Source organism: Heterocephalus glaber, unplaced genomic scaffold (assembly GCF_053883595.1).
Source record: "Heterocephalus glaber isolate CG9 unplaced genomic scaffold, H.glaber_assembly_v1.0 deba00001733, whole genome shotgun sequence".
Taxonomy (NCBI): Eukaryota; Metazoa; Chordata; class Mammalia; order Rodentia; family Bathyergidae; genus Heterocephalus; species Heterocephalus glaber.
The window spans coordinates 9,058,869-9,079,247 of record NW_028258444.1 but is presented as its reverse complement, the minus strand read 5'-3'; the positions used below and the strand labels follow the sequence as shown (position 1 = coordinate 9,079,247).

Sequence of the window (20,379 nt, the reverse complement as noted above, 5' to 3'; positions counted from 1 at the left end):
CCAGAATTTGGAACAGGTCCAGCTCTCTCTCCTACTTACTAATTGTGTGTCATTAGGTAGATTATTTAACTTTCTTTGGCCTACATTTTCTGAGTTCCATCATCTGCTAAGTAAGATTAATAATGGTATGTACTTCAGCCTATTTTGGATATGAAATAAGATAATGCTCAGCATAGTGATGAATACATAGAGAGTTCTCACCAAACCTCAAGCTCTTACATTTCTTAGAACATATTATTTTTATAACAGAGACCGAAAAAACAAAAAGCACAACATTTTAAGAAAATTATACATGAACTTACTGAGAGTGTGTTATTTTTGTCCCACATTAAAGACAAGATCCCTCTACGGCTCTTCAGAACATTATATTTTCCAAGTTTTTTAATGTGAATCAACTTACTGTTATATGGTATCTGTACCCTGAAAAGTATAAAATGCAAATGTAAATAAAAGGTGAAAATAGTATTACTCTAACATGTTTTTCTAATAATTCATATTTCTATATTTATTATCTTACAATACTTGCTAGTAAATAATAAAGTTTTCTTCCTCTTATCACTTCAAAAAATAGACACAGTGACTTTTTCTGATATTAGAGGACTGTTAAGGAGCAGGTCATAGATCCTTGGAACTTTGGAGAAATGAACAAGGTAAAATTTTAGTTCAGTATCAGAAAAAAAATTGATAAAATAATGTGAAATGGTCACAGTAGAATATGTATCATGCCTCTTTTCTTATCCTGGAAGTATTAAAAAAATGGTATCCCATTCAAATCTGACTTGTTATTTTTGAAAACAATAGTCTAAAACTTTCAATCTCTTAAAGGTCTAAGTCATATACCTTTGAATTTATACTTCATGTTAAATATGTCAATGAAATTCAAATATTCTGTGAACAGCTTTGTTAAATATGCATGTTACTCAAAATCAGGAAATTTAGAATAACAGCTATTTTTTCTCACTTTGTTATAGTATAGTATCTTAAATTCCTAAATGTAGGAAAGTCTTACATGTTTCTTGTAATAATTTATTATAAATATCTATATTAACATCAAAATAAGAAGAGTACTATCTCTTTCCCATTCAAATTTTCTACCGCATCCCCCCACCCACCCCCCCTCCTGTGTCTCCCCTCTCCAGATAATTGTATGACATTTATGCCATGCTTTTGTTATTTACCTTTCTCCATTAACTAAAATAGTATCATCCAGAATAGAGATGTCATTACTGTCAATTAGAACTTTTATTTTTTCAATCCCACTGTTGTTTCTTTTGATCTCAATATTGAAATCTCCTCCAGATTCCACACAGTGACGACAGAATGTGTATGTGCATGAAGACTTGAAGGAGAAGATGTGGCCATTGAAAGCTTTATATGTTCCTCTATCCCATGTAGAAGCTTCGCCTACACAATGTTCAGAGAAATGCATACTTAGTTATCACAATTAACACATCTTCTAGTTGTTTTTAGAAGCATTTATATACTAAGAAAAAAATCACTGAAAGATGCTACTCATAGAGCTACAAAATGCCTTCTTTCTCTTGCTACTGCAATAGTACAATAAAAATGGTAACTGATTTCTTCCTTGAAATACACACAATTGGCTATTGTGGCTACAAGATAATGAGAATAAAAACATCTTGTTTTCCATGAAAAAAATGGAGATTGTTTCTAATACGAGAGGGGATATAAAATAGTCTTTAAATGTTATATGAATGAGGTACAACTTACATGAGGTAAGATTTATGTGAATGAACGTAAGTTATTATTTTTGTCTGTTTATACATATAAGTGTATGCATATATATGTATTATGTATATTTTTATTTATCAGGAAAAAATAGTACAAATGCCACACCATACAAACATGCAATGATCAAACGGGTAAGAGATAGACAAATTTTTAAAAGTAGTTTCACATTTTGTTTACTTTGTGACCTCATTTAGGTTCTGGTTTGGGCATAAAACTATTGATATATCTTAGTAGTATGTTTACTTACCAATAATCTCATTTGTTTCCGAGTATTTTGGAGTGGCTTCTGGAATATGGGATCCTTTTTCTATTCAACACAATGCACAGATTATTTAAATTTTAAGACATATATTGGTTTAAAATATACAGTGTAATTGCACTTCCACATGGGAATTTGGAACTTGGTATTGAAGGTGGCCATCAGTGAATTACTTTATCCTAAATATATAATTTGACCTTTAGAGTTGGGATTTGCCAAATCAATCACATGATTATCTCTATAGTTCATATTTTTTCTGGGAATAATCAACTATAATAAGTTCAAAAACTATTAACAGCTTATTCATTTGGGATCATGTACAATTACTAACATACACTGCTTCTGCTATAGACCTATGTTTTCAACTAAGCCCATTTTCATGCAAAGCCGTGGCATAAATAAGCCCAAGGTATATTTTTGTCCAATCAGTCTCTAATAGTAGTCCAATTATGTATATATGAAGAGAATTCAATTTTCCCAGATCAAAGAGGAAAATAGGTATACCTTGAAATGTTAAACTTATTGTGATTATTTATTGTTAATGACTCTTTAATTTGACTAAGTAAATTTATATGAAATCTTAGGACAAAGCCAACAGAAGGACAACAATAACAAAAGTATATATTTTAACCGAACTTTTAAAGTATGTTTTATATTGTTCTTTATTGTCTATCCTTAAGCCTCTTCTCTTTACTATGATTGTGTGAAATAGAATATACTCCTACTTATAAGGGCATTTAAAAATAATATATCTAGAGTCATGCAGAACACACGCCGAATCAGCCCGCTGCAGACAGGCAGCCACCTGATTCCACACTACAAAGATGCAGAGGACTCCAGACCACCAGACCAAGGTACTGAGTCCCACTGTTCCCGGCCCAGAGGTAGGGGCTTCTGAGCTGTCGTCCCACTGCTCCTGGTCCAGAGGAAGGGGCTTCCTGATCACCATTGCTACCACCGCTCCCAGCCCAGAGGAAAGGGCTTTTGGGCCACCTTCTGTCCCGCTGCTTCTGGCCCAGAGGAAGGGGCTTCTGGGCCATCATCCCTCCCACTGCTCCCGGCCCAGAGGGAGGGGCTTCTGAGCCACCATCCCAGTGCTCCTGGTCCAGAGGAAGGGGTTTCCCGGCCACCATCCCTCCGGCTGCTCCCAGCCCACAGGAAAGGGCTTTTGGGTCACCATACCTACTGCTGCTCCCGGCCCCTGTCCCACCTCACCCAGCTCGGAGGAGGTAATCTGTGCAGGCGCTAACAGCCCCCTGCCCCAGTCAAAATGAGAAAACATGTAAATAAGTCTCAAAACCAGACTTCCAGATCACCTACAGCAACCCCAAAGGGAAATGAGATGGAACACTCTGATACTCAACCACCTGGACCCACTGAACTGGCAACAAAAGGGGATCTGGAAAAAATGAAATCAGAAATAATTTCTCAGATAACAGGAGAAACTGTGCCCCTAGTGCAAGACATGATTAATAAATCTAGAGAGGAGCTGAGGCACATGATGGAATCCCAACATAAGAAACAAATGGAATCCATAAAACAGATGCAAATAGATTTCCAGGACATGAAACACTCCATTGAAAGTCTACACAGCAGAATGAGCCAATGTGAGGACAGAATTTCAGATATAGAAGATAAGATTGAAATTAGTAACCAGGAAAAGAAAAATTGCTTCAAAATTATAAGGGAACATGAGAAATCAATCCAGCACCTGCTAGATGATGCAAAGAAGAATAACATAAGACTGATTGGGCTCAATGAAGAAACAGGAGAGAGTGGAGATGACATTAAAAAATCTCTTCACAGAAATAATGGCAGAAAACTTCCCAAGCAGGGGAAAAGAGCCTGACATACAGATAAGTGAGGCATATAGGACTCCAAATAGCCTTGATCAAAAAAAATCTACACATAGGCATATAATTGTTAAGATTCCAGAAACACAACAGAAGAACAAAGTTCTCCAAGCAGTCAGAGAAAAGAAACAAATCACATACAAAGGAAAGCCCACCAGAATCACAGCAGACTTCTCAACACAAATCATCAAGGCAAGAAGAGCTTGGAGTGACATATTCCAAGCCCTAAAAGAAAACAGCCTCCAACCCAGATTGATGTACCCTGCAAAACTATCTTTCAAAATGGACGGAGAAATAAGATACTTTCATGACAAAGAGCACCTTAGAAACGTCTTGAATACCAAACCAGCACTCCAAAGAATTTTACACAATATCCTAGGAACAAACATTGAGGATCACAACCCCAGGAAGCAAAGCAGAATGAACCCATCTGGCATGACAAGAAATTAAATGGAAAGGGGGAGAACCCAACAAAAAGAAAAAGTCATGGCAATGACAAGTCAATACATTTCAGTTATAACCATCAACATTAATGGTCTCAATTCACCAATCAAAAGAATTAGACTCGCAGAATGGGTCAAGAAGCAAAATCCAACAATATGCTCCATACAAGAAACACACTTAATTCAAAAGGAAACTCATAATCTGAAAGTTAAAGGGTGGAAAACAATACACCATGCAACAGGAACCCAAAAAACAGCAGGAGTAGCTATCCTCTTGGCAGATCAAGTAGATTTCAAACCAACACTGATTAAGAGAGATGAAGAAGGACACTACATCCTTGTAAAGGGAAGAATCCAAGAGGAAGAGGTGACAGTCATAAATATCTATGCACCAAACACTAGTGTGCCCAACTATACAAAACAAATACTAACGGACATGAAAAGTCATATATGCACTAATACAATTGTAGTGGGGGACCTCAACACCCCACTGTCACAAATAGATAGATCAACTAGACTAAAAATAAGTAATGAAATATTAGAACTCAATCGAACTCTTGAACAAATGAACTTAACATATGTTTACAGAGTCTTCCACCCCACAAAATCAGAATACACATTCTTCTCAGCTGCACATGGGTCATTCTCAAAAATAGACCACATACTCACACATAGAACATGTTTAAGTAAGTGCAAAGGAATTGAAGTTATCCCCTGTATATTATCAGACCATAGTGTGATGAAATTGGAGATCAATAGCAAAAGACATTGCAAGAATTTCATAAACACATGGAAACTGCACAACACACTTCTGAATAACCAATGGGTCACAGAGGAAATTAAAGAAGAAATCAGACAGTTCCTACAATTAAATGACAATGACAACACAACATATCGGAATCTATGGGGCACAATTGAAGCAGTCTTATGAAGGAAATTCATAGCAGTGAATACACATATTAGGAAAACAGACAGAGCCAAATTAAATAACCAGATGCTGAACCTCAAGCTTCTAGAAAAAGAAGAGCAGGACAAACCCAAAGCTCATACAAAGCAGGAAATTATAAAGATCAGACCAGAAAGCAATGCAATGGACACTAAGAGAATGATACAAAAAAATCAATGAAGCCAAGAGTTGGTTCTTTTAAAGAATCAACAAAATTGACAAACCCTTAGCCAACTTTATCAGAAAAAGGAAAAAGGCCCAAATCCATGCAATTATGAATGAAAAGGGTGAAATTACAACAGACCCAGCAGAAATCTAGAGGATCATCAATACCTACTTCCAGAACCTATACACCAATAAAATGGACAACACAGAAGAAATGGACAGATTCCTAGATGCATATGAATTACCAAAGTTGAATGAAGAGACCTAAAAATTCTGAACAACCCAATATCAATCAATGAAATTGAAAATGGAATTAAAAACTTATTCACTAAGAAAAGCCTGGGCCCTGATGGCTTCACTGCTGAATTCTACAAGACATTTAGAGAGGAACTGCTGCCACTACTGTTTAAACTCTTCAATGAAATTGAAAGGGAAGCAATACTCCCAAATTCATTCCTGGAAGCAAGCATCACCTTGATCCCCAAAGCAGAGAAAGACCCAACTGAAAAAGAGAACTATAGGCCAATCTCACTAATGAACATAGATGCAAAAATCCTTAATAAGATACTGGCAAACAGAATGCAGAAGATCATCAAGAAGATCATACACCCTGATCAAGTGGGATTCATCCCAGGGATGCAGGGATGGTTCAATATATGAAAATCAATTAATGTAATACACTATATCAATAGAGCCAAGGACAAAAACCATATGATTATCTCCATAGACACAGAAAAGGCATTTGACAAAATCCAACATGCATTTATGATAAAAACCCTACAAAAAATTGGAATACATGGTCTCTACCTCAAACTGATAGAAGCCATCTATGAAAAACCAACAGCCAATATCATACTAAATGGTCAAAAACTGAAATCCTTCACACTAAAATTAGGAACAAGACAAGGATGTCCACTATCACCACTCCTGTTCAATATAGTTCTGGAAACATTAGCCATGGCAATTAGACAAGAGAAAGAAATAAAAGGAATAAAGATAGGAAATGAAGAAGTCAAATTGTCATTATTTGCAGATGACATGATACTCTATATAGAAGACCACAAGAACTCCACCAAAAGTCTTCTAGACTTAATAACCAAATTCTGTAAAGTAGCTGGTTACAAGGTAAACATACAAAAATCAATAGCTTTCCTCTACAGGAATGACAGACTCACTGAGAGAGAAATAGGGCAAATAATTCCTTTCACAATAGCATCCAAAACTTGAAATACCTAGGAATCATCCCAATGAAAGAAATCAAAGACCTCTTCTCTGAAAACTATGACACTCTGAAAAGAGAGATTGAAGATGATATCAGAAAATGGACAGACATCCCCTGCTCCTGGGTAGGAAGGATTAATAGAGTGAAAATGGCCATACTTCCAAAACTCCTATATAGATTTAATGCAATTCCAATTGAGATACCAGCAGCATACTTCATAGACCTCGAGAAAACAATCCAAAAATTCATTTGGAACAAGAAGAGACCCAGAATAGCAAAGGCAATTCTAGGTAACAGAGACATGGCAGGGGGTATCACAATCCCCAACCTGAAACTATACTACAAAGCTACTGTGATAAAAACAGCATGGTACCAGCAAAGAAACAGACTTGAGGACCAATGGAACAGATTAGAAGATGCAGAAACAATGCCAGACACACTCAGCCATCTCATCTTCAACAAAGGAGCCAAACACCCTCACTGGAGGAATGATAGCCTCTTTAATAAATGGTGCTGGGGCTTCAACTTGCCAAAGATTAAAACTAGACCTATATCTCTCACCATGCACTAAACTAAAATCAAAATGGATTAAAGGTCTAAATATTAAAATAGAAACTCTGAACCAGTTGGAACAGAGGTTAGGTAGAACCCTTGAAGACATCGGTGTAGGAAAAGATTTTATGAACAAAACCTTAGTTGCCCGGGAACTAGCAGAAACAATCAACAAGTGGGATCTCTTCTTATTAAAAGGCTTCTGCCCAGCAAGAGAAACCACTAGCAGTGTGAAGAGACAACCCACAATGTGGGAAAAAATCTTCACCTGCTCTTCCTCAGACAAAGGTCTACTATCTCGAATCTATAAAGAACTTAAAAAGATCAGACCTCCCAAATTTAAAGACCCAATCCAAAAATGTGCATCTGAAATGAACAGACATTTCTCAGACAAAGTAGAAATAGCAAATAAATACATGAAAAAATGTTCAACATCACCGGTCATTCGAGAGATGCAAATGAAAATAACACTGAGAGTCCACTTCACTCCAGAAAGAATGGCTGCTATCATGAAATCAACCAATAACAAATGCTGGTGGGGATCTGGGGAAAGAGGAACCCTGCTCCACTGCTGGTGGGAGTGTAGAATAGTACAACCACTGTGGAAATCAGTATAGAGATACCTCAAAGAACTAGGACTGGAAGTCCCATTTGACCCCACTATTCCACTGCTGGGGATCTTCCCCAAAGAATTGAAGGAATCATACCACAGTGATGTATGTGCTCCCATGTTCATAGCAGCACAGTTTGTAATAGCTAAAACTTGGAAATAGCCCAAATGCCCATCAACTGGAGACTGGATAAAGAAAATGTGGTTTCTTTATAAAATGGAGTACTACTCAGCCATAAAAAATGAGAAATTAGAGACATTTATAGCTAAGTGGATGCACATTGAGGTGATACTCTTAAGTGAAATAAATAGGATACACATGAATAAATGCCGAATAGTTTCTCTGGTATGAGAAACTGAAAGTGTAAATAAGGACTAAATGCATAATAGGTAATGTGAAATAGGAAGAAAATGGGCAAAGGGGAAGGAAGTGGGAGGGCTATGAGAAAGGATAGAAGAGAATGGGATTAATATGAGAAAATGGAAAAACAGGAACAAAATCTTTGTAAATAGGGAGGAATGGAGGGTTTGAGGGGAGGGCTGGGCAAGGGTGAAAAATAAGAATCAAGAGAGACTACGTAAAGGTGCTAATTTCCAATGGTGAAGGTCATTATATTGTATACCTAACATGTACCAATGATTAGAATGGATAATCAACAGTGTAAAATAGGAAGAAAAGGTCCAAAGGGGTAGGGAGTAGTGGGAGGGGCAGGGGAAAGGAAAGAAGGGAAAGAACAAATGCTGAGAAATGGAAAAAATGGAAATAAAGTCTTTGTAAATAGGGAAGGGTGGAGGGCGTGAAGGGAGGGCTAGGAATGGGGAAAAAATAAGAACCAAGATGCATTATGTAAAGGTACAATTCCCAATGAGAAATGTAATTGTGTTGTATACCTACAATGTACCAATAAAAGAATTTAATTTAAAAAAAAGAAAAGAATACATAAGGTACACACATAGATTAAACCCTTATCTTTTTTTTTTTTTTTTTTTTTTTGTACCGGGGTTCAAACTCAGGACCTTGCGCTTGCGAGGCAGGTGCCAGAACAAAAGAACTAAATCCCTGGCCCCCTTAAACCCTTATCTTTAAGAGTTTGCAATCGTGACCGATAAATGAGAACACATAATAGTTCAATCACAAAATCAATTACATATGAAACACATTAATTTTCTGGTTCCAAAAGTAGGCTTAGAATACACTAAATATAAATGTCTAAAAAATATTGACCTGATAGTTGATTGAGAAATATGGTATCCCCATCCATAAAAATAATTTTAAAAGAACAATAACAGTTTATTTTATAATTTTCTGTATATTTTAAGATAGAATAATATTCTTCAGTTTATATTCTTTAAAATTCAATGTAATCAATCTACTATTATATCTCATAATGGTGATTTTCCATATTAATTTATAAGTAAAATCATCTACATGATCTAGATAATACATTCACCTACCAATATAATTAAAATCACAATTTTCAACATCATTTTAATCTTGGAAATATACATGATCAAATAAATTAAACTCAAAAATTAATATTAGTCAATACTTTATATGTATTTCGCATAATTACCACTATTGATCTGAAATATGTTTTCTGATCAAAGTATTACCCAATTTTATTTTTCCTAAACATTTTCTCAGAACATAATCATAAGAAATAAAAAAGAAAAGACAATCAATTGTATGGATTTTACTGTAGTGAGAATATTGAATAGCTTGAGGAAAAAAATAAAAATTGAATATATATATATCTGAAGTTTTTCCACTTAGAAAACTGGTTGTTAGTTTTTTTCTTTCTGTACAGTTATGGTTGGTTAAACAATACAAAATTTTCTCCTGCCTGATGATAAAGATGCTGCTTAAATATCTATTTCAGCAATTTCTGGGCCCCAAGATTTTACTAGCTTGTAACCTATTGAGGATGAAAGGGGCTGTGCTTGAAGCATCAACTCATCAACTAAGAGCAAACCATTTCCCATCTGGATTTCTGCAAAGAGCAGCATTGCAGGTATGTCCCTTAATTCCCACTACAGCCTCATAAATAAACACACAAAGTCATTCGATTTTGTTGATAAATCAGAAATCAATGGAAAGCTTGTATCTAGGATTTTTCTTTAGAAATAATTTCCAATTCTATGGTAAGTTTAATATACTATAACAAATACTTTAAATGTACAGTTTGTTGGGATATGATACCATTTAATAAATGCTTTGAGTTGGGCATAGTAGTGCATGCCTGTAATTCCAGCATATTGGAAAGCTAAGTCAGGAGGATTGTAAATTCAAGCCCAGCCTGGGCAAGTTAGCAAGAGACTGTCTCAAAAAAAAATTTTTTTTTAAAGGGGGTTGGAATGTAGTTTAGTACAAAGGTTCTGGATTTAATCCCCAGTATTCCAAAAACAAAAACAAATAAATGCTTTCAAAATTTTGTTTGTGCTGTTAAGAAATAAACACATTTATTAAAAGTAGAAACAAAGGATATTTATATTTTATGCAAAGTATAAGCAAAAAATATATAACAAAGCCCTATATAAGATTGTAAAATTCACCATTAGTAGAAGTAATTGTTTCCTAGTGGTCCATTAGACAATCTCCTAGGTAGATTAAGAACAGAAATGTTTTATCTTAATCATATCAAATAATTGTAGCTCTCCATATCTTGGTTCACATAGAAATGTAGAATGTCTTGTATGTATGTCTTGTGCTCGATCCCCAAATTTAGAAAACAGATGACATTAAGATACAAAACACCTCTTCCTTTTTCAGACTTTCTCCTTATGTTTAGATAATGGCATTTTTCTCCACTTTCCAGAAATAGAACTAAAAGATAGAAATACATTTGTTTCTAAAAACTTTTTCATTTTGCCAAATTTTTAATTTTATGAGAATTGAGTCTTATCTTTCAGTTACTTTCACAAATTGACTTTCTGAAATGTCCAGGAAATGTGTTAGATGACAAAATGTTTTCCCAATGAAATTTTGTTTTGATGATAGACCAATCTTTTAATCAGTGAAACTTTCATGATTTGTGAAAATCATGATTATCAGTGGGCAGGGTGTTAGTCTTGACATGGATGTGTGTTCAAGATAGAGTCATCAAACCATTCATGGCACTGAAAATGGGTAATTATAACACTGTATTTTACACACATACTCCTGTAAGACAGACTTGTTAGAGCTGAATACTCAGTAAAATGAATACAGTTATCTTACATAGTATCCTAGCCTAAGGTGTAAGAAAGATCTCCTATAAGAAAAATGTTTGAAGATAGATAACAGTAAATATTAATGCAAATATATATGGGCCTGTCAAAAGACTAAACTATTCCTTACCTTCGCAGAAGACACAAACCACCACAACCAATTGCAGCAAGATCAACTTCATGGTGGTGATTTGGGACCTAGAAGCAGACATGAGTCATCCTGGAGAATCAGGTCCACCAAGGAGCCACTAGCTGGAGGTTTTATAGCTCTCATCCCACTGTTTCTCATCCTGGGCAAGGTGTGGTAACCATAGTAATGACAGAGCTAAGGCACACATCACAGTGTGCCAAAGGTGAAATCCAGCTCAGGTCACTGCAGTGTCTTATTTCTGTGACATCTTCTATCTTGGACCAAGTCCAGCCAATCCCAGACCAGAACATGCCATCTTGCCGCCCTGAACAAATAGCTCAGCCAGGAAATAAAAGCCTCAAGATTGAAAGCTAAATATGCTGATGATATACATTTATCTGTACCCTATTAGTCATTGCAGAAGGCTTAATACTACAAGAAAGTCAAATACTATCACTGTATTGTAATGGTCTTTCCTTTAACAAAAGGTATTTTAAACATTAACCTACTTTGAAACCATCTCTTTACTTATCAGTATGTTATTTTAAGATAAATACATAACTATCATATAGGTAATAAGTATAGACCACTAAGACATTTAAATATACAATGGTCACTGTAATAGTTTTATTATTCACAAGGATGCATAATACTCCAATGAAGTAGAAAATATGAAGATGAGAACATCAGAAAAAATGTTTTAGGAAGAAATCAAATTAGAAAATGTCATTCCTGTGTGATCTATCTATAGAAAGTTCAAGTTAACAAGTAAGAGGAGATCTGGTCTATGCTGAGCAAGGTACGGATGGAATTTAAGTTATCTTTGGTGCCAGTCAGATGGATCTGAAAAATGAGAGGCCAAATCCACAGCTTTAATAAGATCACCTGTCCCCAGTGGCTATCAAGAGAACAACACTTCAGTATGTAAAAGAAAGATAGACCTTATTTTCCCCCAAAGAAGCATAAACACTTCCAGGAAAGAGGATATAACATGGACCAACCTCCCTTTTATTATCTTTTGTGGGCCCATTTTCCAACTAATCTGAAAAAAAATAACTGATTCCTTTCCAAAGGACTTACAAATATGCACTTCTTGCCGCACCAAATCTACTTAGTCTATTCATTGAGTCCTTGAATTATTTTGAAAGGGGACTAAATCTCACAGGTTTAAATATTTTAAATGTATTCATCAGTTTAAATTCATACATTTACTGAAGGCTAGGCAATTTTAACTCTGACAACCATGTTGGTTTTGGAGTTTTTTCTCTCCTCTCTATCAGAGAATTTGAAAAGACAGACAGACACATTAGCGTTACAGGAGAAGGGTCCTCAAATCAGAGAATGAGTCACAAACAGAGGTGATAAAGGACTGACAGTATTTTTTTAAATCAGCTCAGTTTGTTTCAATAACTCACAAATAAATAAAGACTTATGGACTTTTTTCCAACACAGAAAAAAATTATAGTTAGGGGGAATATTGCCTTTGAGACATATGACTCAAATTAGCATCACTTTTTGCAATGCTCTTTTCTTTATCATTCCTGACTTCAGTGTGAAGATTTGGTCCCAAAAAGTCCATTATTCACATTACCATCAGTCACATAATTATTCTGCACATGCTTAATAGGAGACTTAGATATATAGCAGAGAAGAAGAATCCACAAATTTACCTACAGGTTGTTGGGGGGAAATTAAGAATGTACAAAGAAGACAGGGCATTTTAATAAGCAAAGTGGAGGAGAAATGCTGCAGAAGTTCCAAGGAAGATGATATTTCTTTTAACTTGGGAGAATCAGTGAAAGTTTCAGGGAGAGGTTGGTTTAATGACTAGACCAGGAAAAGTAGGTAAGACTTGGACACGTAGAATCAGTGAAGAATTCCTGGTGGAAAATGCATGTGGACACAGTCAAATGCAACTCCAGTATTCTAAGCTTCATGAATGAATTCTTGCTTTCAATGCAGTACTGTTTCTGCTCCCTGGAATACTCTATCCACAGATATCCACAGAGCATGCTCCCTTGCTGCATTGTAATGCAGGTTTTAATTATGTATTTTACAAACAGCTAATATCTACTCATGCAAGCCATAATTATTTTTCTTCCAAATAACTTATTCAGAGTCATTATTAGACGTTAGTTTTAATGAGTTAATCCTCTCTATATGAAAACAATTTAAAATATGGATAATTTGCATGTTTTAAATAGATATCTAAAAATATGGATCAATAATATATCTTTGATGACATATTTTACACCAAAATTTGAATTAAATTAAGATTTTTCCCAAAAATTTTATGCTTTCATCATTGCAGGGTCCCCCAGATACCAGCCCCTCATCTCACTGAGGTCTCTGCTGAAATATTGCCTTTGTATCGAGACCCTTCCTGAAAACACTACTTTAAATTACTGACCTCACCCCACACTTCTCCAAACCCACTTTCTGCTTTACATTTGTCTGTAGCATTCACCACCATGTGATGTACACATTTTAATCTAATCTATTTAATACCTGTCTTTAGTACTAAAATATCAGTTCAATTAGGGCAGAGACCTAAGTGTGCTTGATTTATGGCTGAATCCCAGTGTCTAGCTTGGGATACACTATGTGCTCAATAGAAATTGAGTGAATGATTTAGTAAATACCTTTGTTGGGCTCAAAAATAGATTAAATAATAATAGTAGTAAAAGACATAAATAGGTTTTACAACTGCAGCTATTTACATTAAGAGATGTAATTCAATATATAAAACATGCATTGACTTAGACACATGGTATTAAAACCAGGGAAGCATTGATGGACAAGGAAAGTTTCCAACCTGGCTGAAACTTCTAACCCAGACTCACCCTTATGTCTGGATTAGAAAGTTGTACTAGTGGTTCTAACAGGCTTTGACTGATTTCAACAGTTCAAATTCATCACAAAATAGTTAAGAATAATCAGAAAGTTTTAATAGTGTTTCATAGACATTTCCACTATAATGCTAATAACCATAAATAAAATCTGACCTACAGTGAAGCTAAAAATTAAGATTACAATAACTGTATAATAAAGGATTTTAAAATCACGTATGTTGTATTTATATGCACATTTATGTTTTCTTATTCCCATGAAGAGCAAATGATCGTCTAAATTTTTTTTTTACCTTTTTATGTTTCAAGGTATCTGTGATTGATATCATAAGAGAAAAATACACATATATATGTGTGAAAACTATCAATTTGGCAAATATTAAATAGGATTTTTCAAAGGAAGTTGCTTTTTTTTTCCCTAGGAAGTAGATTCATTTTCATCTGGAATTTCTCATTAACTAGCTTCTTTTAACAAGGATATTAAGAACTTTAACTCCTTTGTAATAGTGTACAATTGGATAAAACCAGTTGACAGTATGAAAACATACAGTGTATATCTGCTGTACATAGCTTAAAAGCATGTCCATCAAAAAGAATAATAGTCAAATGATGATTTCTTGATTTGAAAGGATGTGGCTTAACTGTCTATGCACTTAACAATATAATGTCCAAGAAAAGTTCAACAATGGAAAGAATAATATCATCAGGATGAGTGAGATTGCTCTTACAACGTTTGTACCAGAAGGAAATACACAGAATGTTAAACAGTGTCTATTTGGATTGTGAAACAAGAGATTCTCTATTTTCATATGCATTATAGTCTACAATTGGAAAGTTGAGTGTCTGAAAATTAGAAAATTTTTGTTAGGGGAATTTTTATTCTGGGAGAAATAAAAAACTTTTGAAGAAATATCACTTAAATTGGTATAATTGTTTAAAACAAATTATTAGATGTGGACATTGTATAATTTTTCTACATGTATCACCTCCGATTTAACTTTTAAAATTTTTCTTAGAATAGTATTTAGTAGGCAGAGGAAGCTGACAATATTGGAATGGACTTTCAGATTGTGATTTTATAAGAGAGAAGACAAGAAATTTTGTTAGGTTTTGGGAAGAAATTTACATTAGCAATGATACATACAGCTGTTATACCAACTTCCCTGAGTAAAACTGTAGTAGTAATTTCACCAATAGCCTTAAGACACATTCCTGACCAATGCTCTCTGTGTCTTCACTCTGTATTTCTACCATCAAAATGTTTTCTCATGCCTGCTCTTAAGCCATGTGTTAAAGATCACTCTATCATTTATTCTGCACAATTATCTCCCAAAGTTACTGTATCAGATTCTTCCACTCAGCTTCCTCTTTGTTAAATTCATTCCTGTCTTCCCATTCTCCTTGCATCTTCATTAGACATGAGGTATGATTGAAAGATATGGTGAATGTTTACATTTTTTAAAAATTACTATAATAGGGCTGGGGATTTAGCTCAGTGGTTCTGCCACCTGCCTCACAAGCACAAGGTCCCAAGTTTGATCTCTGGTGCCAAAAAAAAAAATTACTACAATAAAAGGTGAATAGTCAAAATACTTCGCTTCATTTCCAACACACCCATCCCACTGTTCTTGCCAGTTTCTGAAGTAGCTGTAGAAGTCCTCTTTTGTGAGTATCTTAGGTTATGCTTTCATGGCTGCCTTAATGTTCAGAATCAATTCAAAAAGTATACACTTCCTGGTCATTTTGAATTTGGGGAAGAGCCAGAAGTCATACAGTACCAGATCCAGTGAATAGGTGAATGAGAACACACTGTAACATTTTTATGAGCCTGCCTTTCTGTTGGACAGCACTTTACAGCAGCATTCACCATAGTTTCGATCACACCTTGTAAAGATTCCCATGAAGGAGAACTTCCAGAACTGCTTCAGACAATGGCAAGAACAATAGACGTGAAAAGCAAGGAAGAGTAACTTGAGGGAGATTAATGACAGTGTGTCTTGTGCTGAAGCAATTGTTTTCAATTTTAAATTTTTATTAGTACATGTTTGCATTATAGAATAATTACATTCCTCGTGGAGAGTTGGTACATGTACACAACACACCTCGATTCTTTTCCTCATCCTCCTCCTGCCTCCCTCCATCTCTTGATCCACTTCTCATTTGAGAAAGATCTATATCTCTGCTTCTTAGTAACTATTTTTTTGATCTTTATTCACACTTTGATTTTCTCATGCAAGAGAAACAATATGATATTTAAGCTTGTGTCTTATTTCCCCTAACATAGATTTCAAGTTGCATCCATTTTCCTACAAATGACTCAAGTCTTCCCTTCTTCATGGCAGAGTAGTACTCCATTACAAAATGGAGTTGTTTAAATGTCAAATTTCTCCATTCTTCTGTTGATAAACACATAGGCTGCTTCCGAGATTTCACTATTATGAAATGTGCTGTTATAAACATGGGTATGCATTTATCACTGTAATATGATGTCTTTCACTCTTTCCAGAAGATACCTAGAGAGGAAATAGCTGAGTCAAATAGAATTTTTAGTTTTAGTTTTTTTGAGGACTCTCTATACTGACTTTCATAGTGGTTGTACTAGTTTACATCCCCAACAATGTAGAAGGGTTCTTCCCACCCCATTTATCATTTGATTTCTTGATGATAGCCATTCTTTCTGGAGCAAGATGAAAGGTTGGTATTGTTTTAATTTGCATTCTTCTAATGACCAGCAAAGTTGAACATTTTCTCATGTGTTTATTGGCCATTTTTACTTTTCCTTCAGAGATGTGTATTCATTTCACTTACCAATTTTTATTAGGTCTTTTATTTGGGGAGACTAATATTTTTGAGCTCTTTATATAGTCTAGATATTAGTACTCTGTTTGAAAAATAGCTTGCAAAAATTTTTTCCCATTCTCTAGGTTATTTCTTCATTCTGTTGGTTGTTTTCTTAGCTGAACAGAAGCTTTTTAATTTGATGTGATCCCATTTGTTGATTTTTGGTACTATTTCTTGTGCCATTGGGGTTCTGTTCAGAAAGACTTTTCCTATGTCTTCAAAAGTTTTACCTATTTTACCTTCCAGAAGATTAAATATTTCTGTTTTAACATTTAGATCTCTGATCCCTTTCAGTTTAGTATATAGTGAGAGATAATCTGTATGTGTATAGCAATTTTTCAAGCACCCTTTATTAAAGAGGCTATCTTTCCTCCAGCATGTTTTTGTTCCCTTTGTCAAAGATCAAATAACTGAAGGTACCTAGGGTTGTTTCTGAATTCTATATCCTAATCCATGTCTGTTTTTGTGCCTGTACCATGCTGTTTTGATCATGGTAGATTTGTAATATAACCAATTCCATGATTGTGATGCCTCCAGCTTTGCTCTTATTACCCAGGATTGTTTTTGCTATTCTGGGCCACTTCTGGTTCCATGTGAAATTTAAGATAATTTCTCTAGTTCTATGAAGATTGCTGATTAGGATTGCATTAAATCTGTGTGTCAGGAAGAATCACCATTTTTGCCTATATTGATTCTGCCTATCTGCTTCCTGATGTCCTCTTTAATGTTGCTTTTCAGAGTAGGTCTTTCACTTCCTTGGCTAATTCTTAGGTATTTAATTTTTCTCGATGCTATTGTGGATCATATTGTTTTCCTAATTTCTTTCTCAGTGAGTTCACTGTTGGTGTACAGGAACACTATTGAGTTTTCTGTATTGATTTTGTATTCTGCTACATTGATGAATTTGTTTATTAATTCTATGAGTGTTTTGGTTGAAGTTTTTGGGTCTTTTATGTAGAAGACCAGGTCAACTGCAAATAGTGATAGTTTGATTTCTTCCTTTCCTATACATATCCTTTTTATTTTTCTTACCTGATTAACTGGCTAGTGTTTCAAGTACAATGGTACCTTGATTCATGAACTTAATTTGTTCCATGACTCTGGGGAAGATAGCTCCATTTGTGTTTGTGCAGGGAATGTGGCCATGGACATGTTTGGCACCTAATGTGGATTTTACAAATGGAAGCAAAATTTTGCTGAACGCTTCTGTTTGTGAACCGAATTGTTCATGAACAGAAGCATTTATGAACTGAAGTATTACTGTACATGTTGAATAGGAGTGGTGACAGTGGACATCCTTGTCAGTCCTGATTTTAGAGGAAAGTTTTCAGTTTTTCCACATTTAATATGATGTTGGCAGTAGTTTGTCATAAATAACTTTTCTCAGATATATTAGATGGGATAAGGTACTTCTATACATATTTTCTTCATGGCTTTTATGATGAAGGGATGCTGGATTTTGTCAAAGGCCTTTTCTGCATCTACTGAGATGATCATGTGATTTCTGTATTTCCTTCTGTTTATGTAGTATATAACACTTATGTAGTTTATTACATTTATTGATTCATATGGGTTGTACTCCTTGTATTCCTGGGATGAAGTCTTCTTGGTTATGGTGTATGATCTTTTTGATGATTGGTTGCATTCTGTTGGCCAGTACCTTGTTGAGGAATTTCATATCTATGTTCATTGAAGACACTGGCTTGTCATTCTTCTTTTTGGTTGGATCCTCATCTGGCTTTGCAATCAGGGTAATGCTAGCTTCCAGGAATGACTTTAGGGGAACTCCCTTTTCAATTACCTAAATGGGTTTGAAGAATATTGACATTAGATTTTCCTTAAAGTTCCTGTAAAATTTGGCAGAGAATCCATTAAGATTGGGGCTTTTTTTTTTAGTTGGTAGGTTGATAATTAGTACTATAATTTTATTGCCTGTTATTGGATTATTCAGGGTTTTTATATCTTCTTGAATCAGTTTTGGTAACTCATATGTATTTAGGAACCTATCCATTTCTTATGAATTCTCCAGTTCACTGGTGTATAGGTTTGCAGTATAGTTGCTAATAATCTTCTGAATTTTATCAGTGTCTCTTGTGATTTTACCTTTTTCACTTCTAATTACATTGATTTGGGTATTTTTCCCTTTTTTGGTAAGATTGGCTAAGGGGTTGTCTGTTTATTCTTTCAAAGAACAAAATCTTCGGTTCATCAATTCTTTGTATTTTTTTTTAGTTGCAATTTCATTGATTTCTGCTCTGATCTTTATAATTTCCTTCTTTGTACTAGCTTTGGATTTACATTTTCCTTGTTTTTCCAGGACACTGAGGTGTATCATTAGGTTATTTAATTGGGCTCACTCTGTTTTTCTGATATGAACATTCATAGCTATATAATTCCCTCTTAAAACTTTTTTTCATTGTGTCTTATAAGTTCTGGTATGTTGCACTGGCATTATCATTTAATTCTAAGAACTGTTTTATGTCTTACTTGATTTCTTTTGTGACATAGATTATTCAAGAGTATATTGTTTAATTGGCATCCATTTGTATAATTTCTGTGATTTCTTTTGTCATTTATTTCAAGCTTCATTGTAGTATGATCTTATAAGCATGGTATAATTCAATTCTTTTGCATTTACTCTCACATTCCTTTATTGGCTAGTATGTGGTCTGTTTTGGAGAAAGTTCAATGTGCTGCTGGGAAGAATATGTATTCTCTTATTGTTGGGTAGAGTGCTCTATAGAAATCTATTAAGCCTATTTGTTAAAAATATCTATTAAGTTGGACATACAAAAAATCAAACAAATAGACTTATCTATTTGTGATGGTGGAATATTGAGTTTACCCACTATAACTGAACTGATATTTATCTGATATTTTATGTCTTTTGTTTTACAAAGTTAGCCACATCATTATTTGGTGTGTGTGTGTGTGTGCATATATATATATATATATATATATATATATATATATATGCTTATAATTGCTTTTAATTCCTGTTGAATTCTTCCCTTAGCCAATATGTAGTGACCTTCTTTGTCTCTTCTGATCAGTTTTGGCTTGAAGTCCACTTTGTCTGAATATAAGATAGCTACTCCTGCTTATTTTCAAGTTTCCTTTGCTTGGAATATTGCTTTTCATCCTTTGATTATTTTTCAGTCTATTTTTTATTATTTTTTAGTCTATTTTTCCAAATTTCTTTTTGGGTTACATGTGATTTTTGTATATAGCATACTTTTGCATTTTGTTTCTTGAGCCATTGTGCCAATCTGTGTCTTCTGATTGGGGAATTGAGACCATTCACATTGAGAATTATTACTGAAAAGTATTGACTCTCTCCTGTCATTGCATTATTTTCCTGTTGCTAATTCTCTTTCATTTCTACTTAACTGTTGACTCTACTTATAATCATTCTATTGGGCCTTTTGGTATTGTTAGCTTCATATTCTTTTTCTAGGATGTCATTGAGAATTTTTTGGAGGTCTGGTTGGTTGGTCATGTATTTCTTTAGGTACTCTTTCATCAATGAAGTATATTACTTCTCCATCAA

At 34.6% G+C, this 20,379-nt stretch overlaps 1 protein-coding gene across 1 annotated transcript in view; it reads right to left on the bottom strand.

Annotated features, from left to right (window-relative positions):
• The window catches only part of Muc19 (mucin 19, oligomeric), a 44,127-nt gene extending 32,936 nt beyond the window's left edge, over positions 1-11,191 (bottom strand). Inside the window, exons 1-4 of the mRNA XM_087199957.1 lie at positions 11,140-11,191; positions 2,000-2,059; positions 1,179-1,404; positions 303-420 (exon numbers count right to left, since the gene is read on the bottom strand). Coding sequence (XP_087056083.1) covers positions 303-420; positions 1,179-1,404; positions 2,000-2,059; positions 11,140-11,191 — 456 coding nt within the window. The remainder of the gene's footprint in view (positions 1-302; positions 421-1,178; positions 1,405-1,999; positions 2,060-11,139) is intronic.
• Between the last annotated feature and the right edge of the window lie 9,188 nt (positions 11,192-20,379).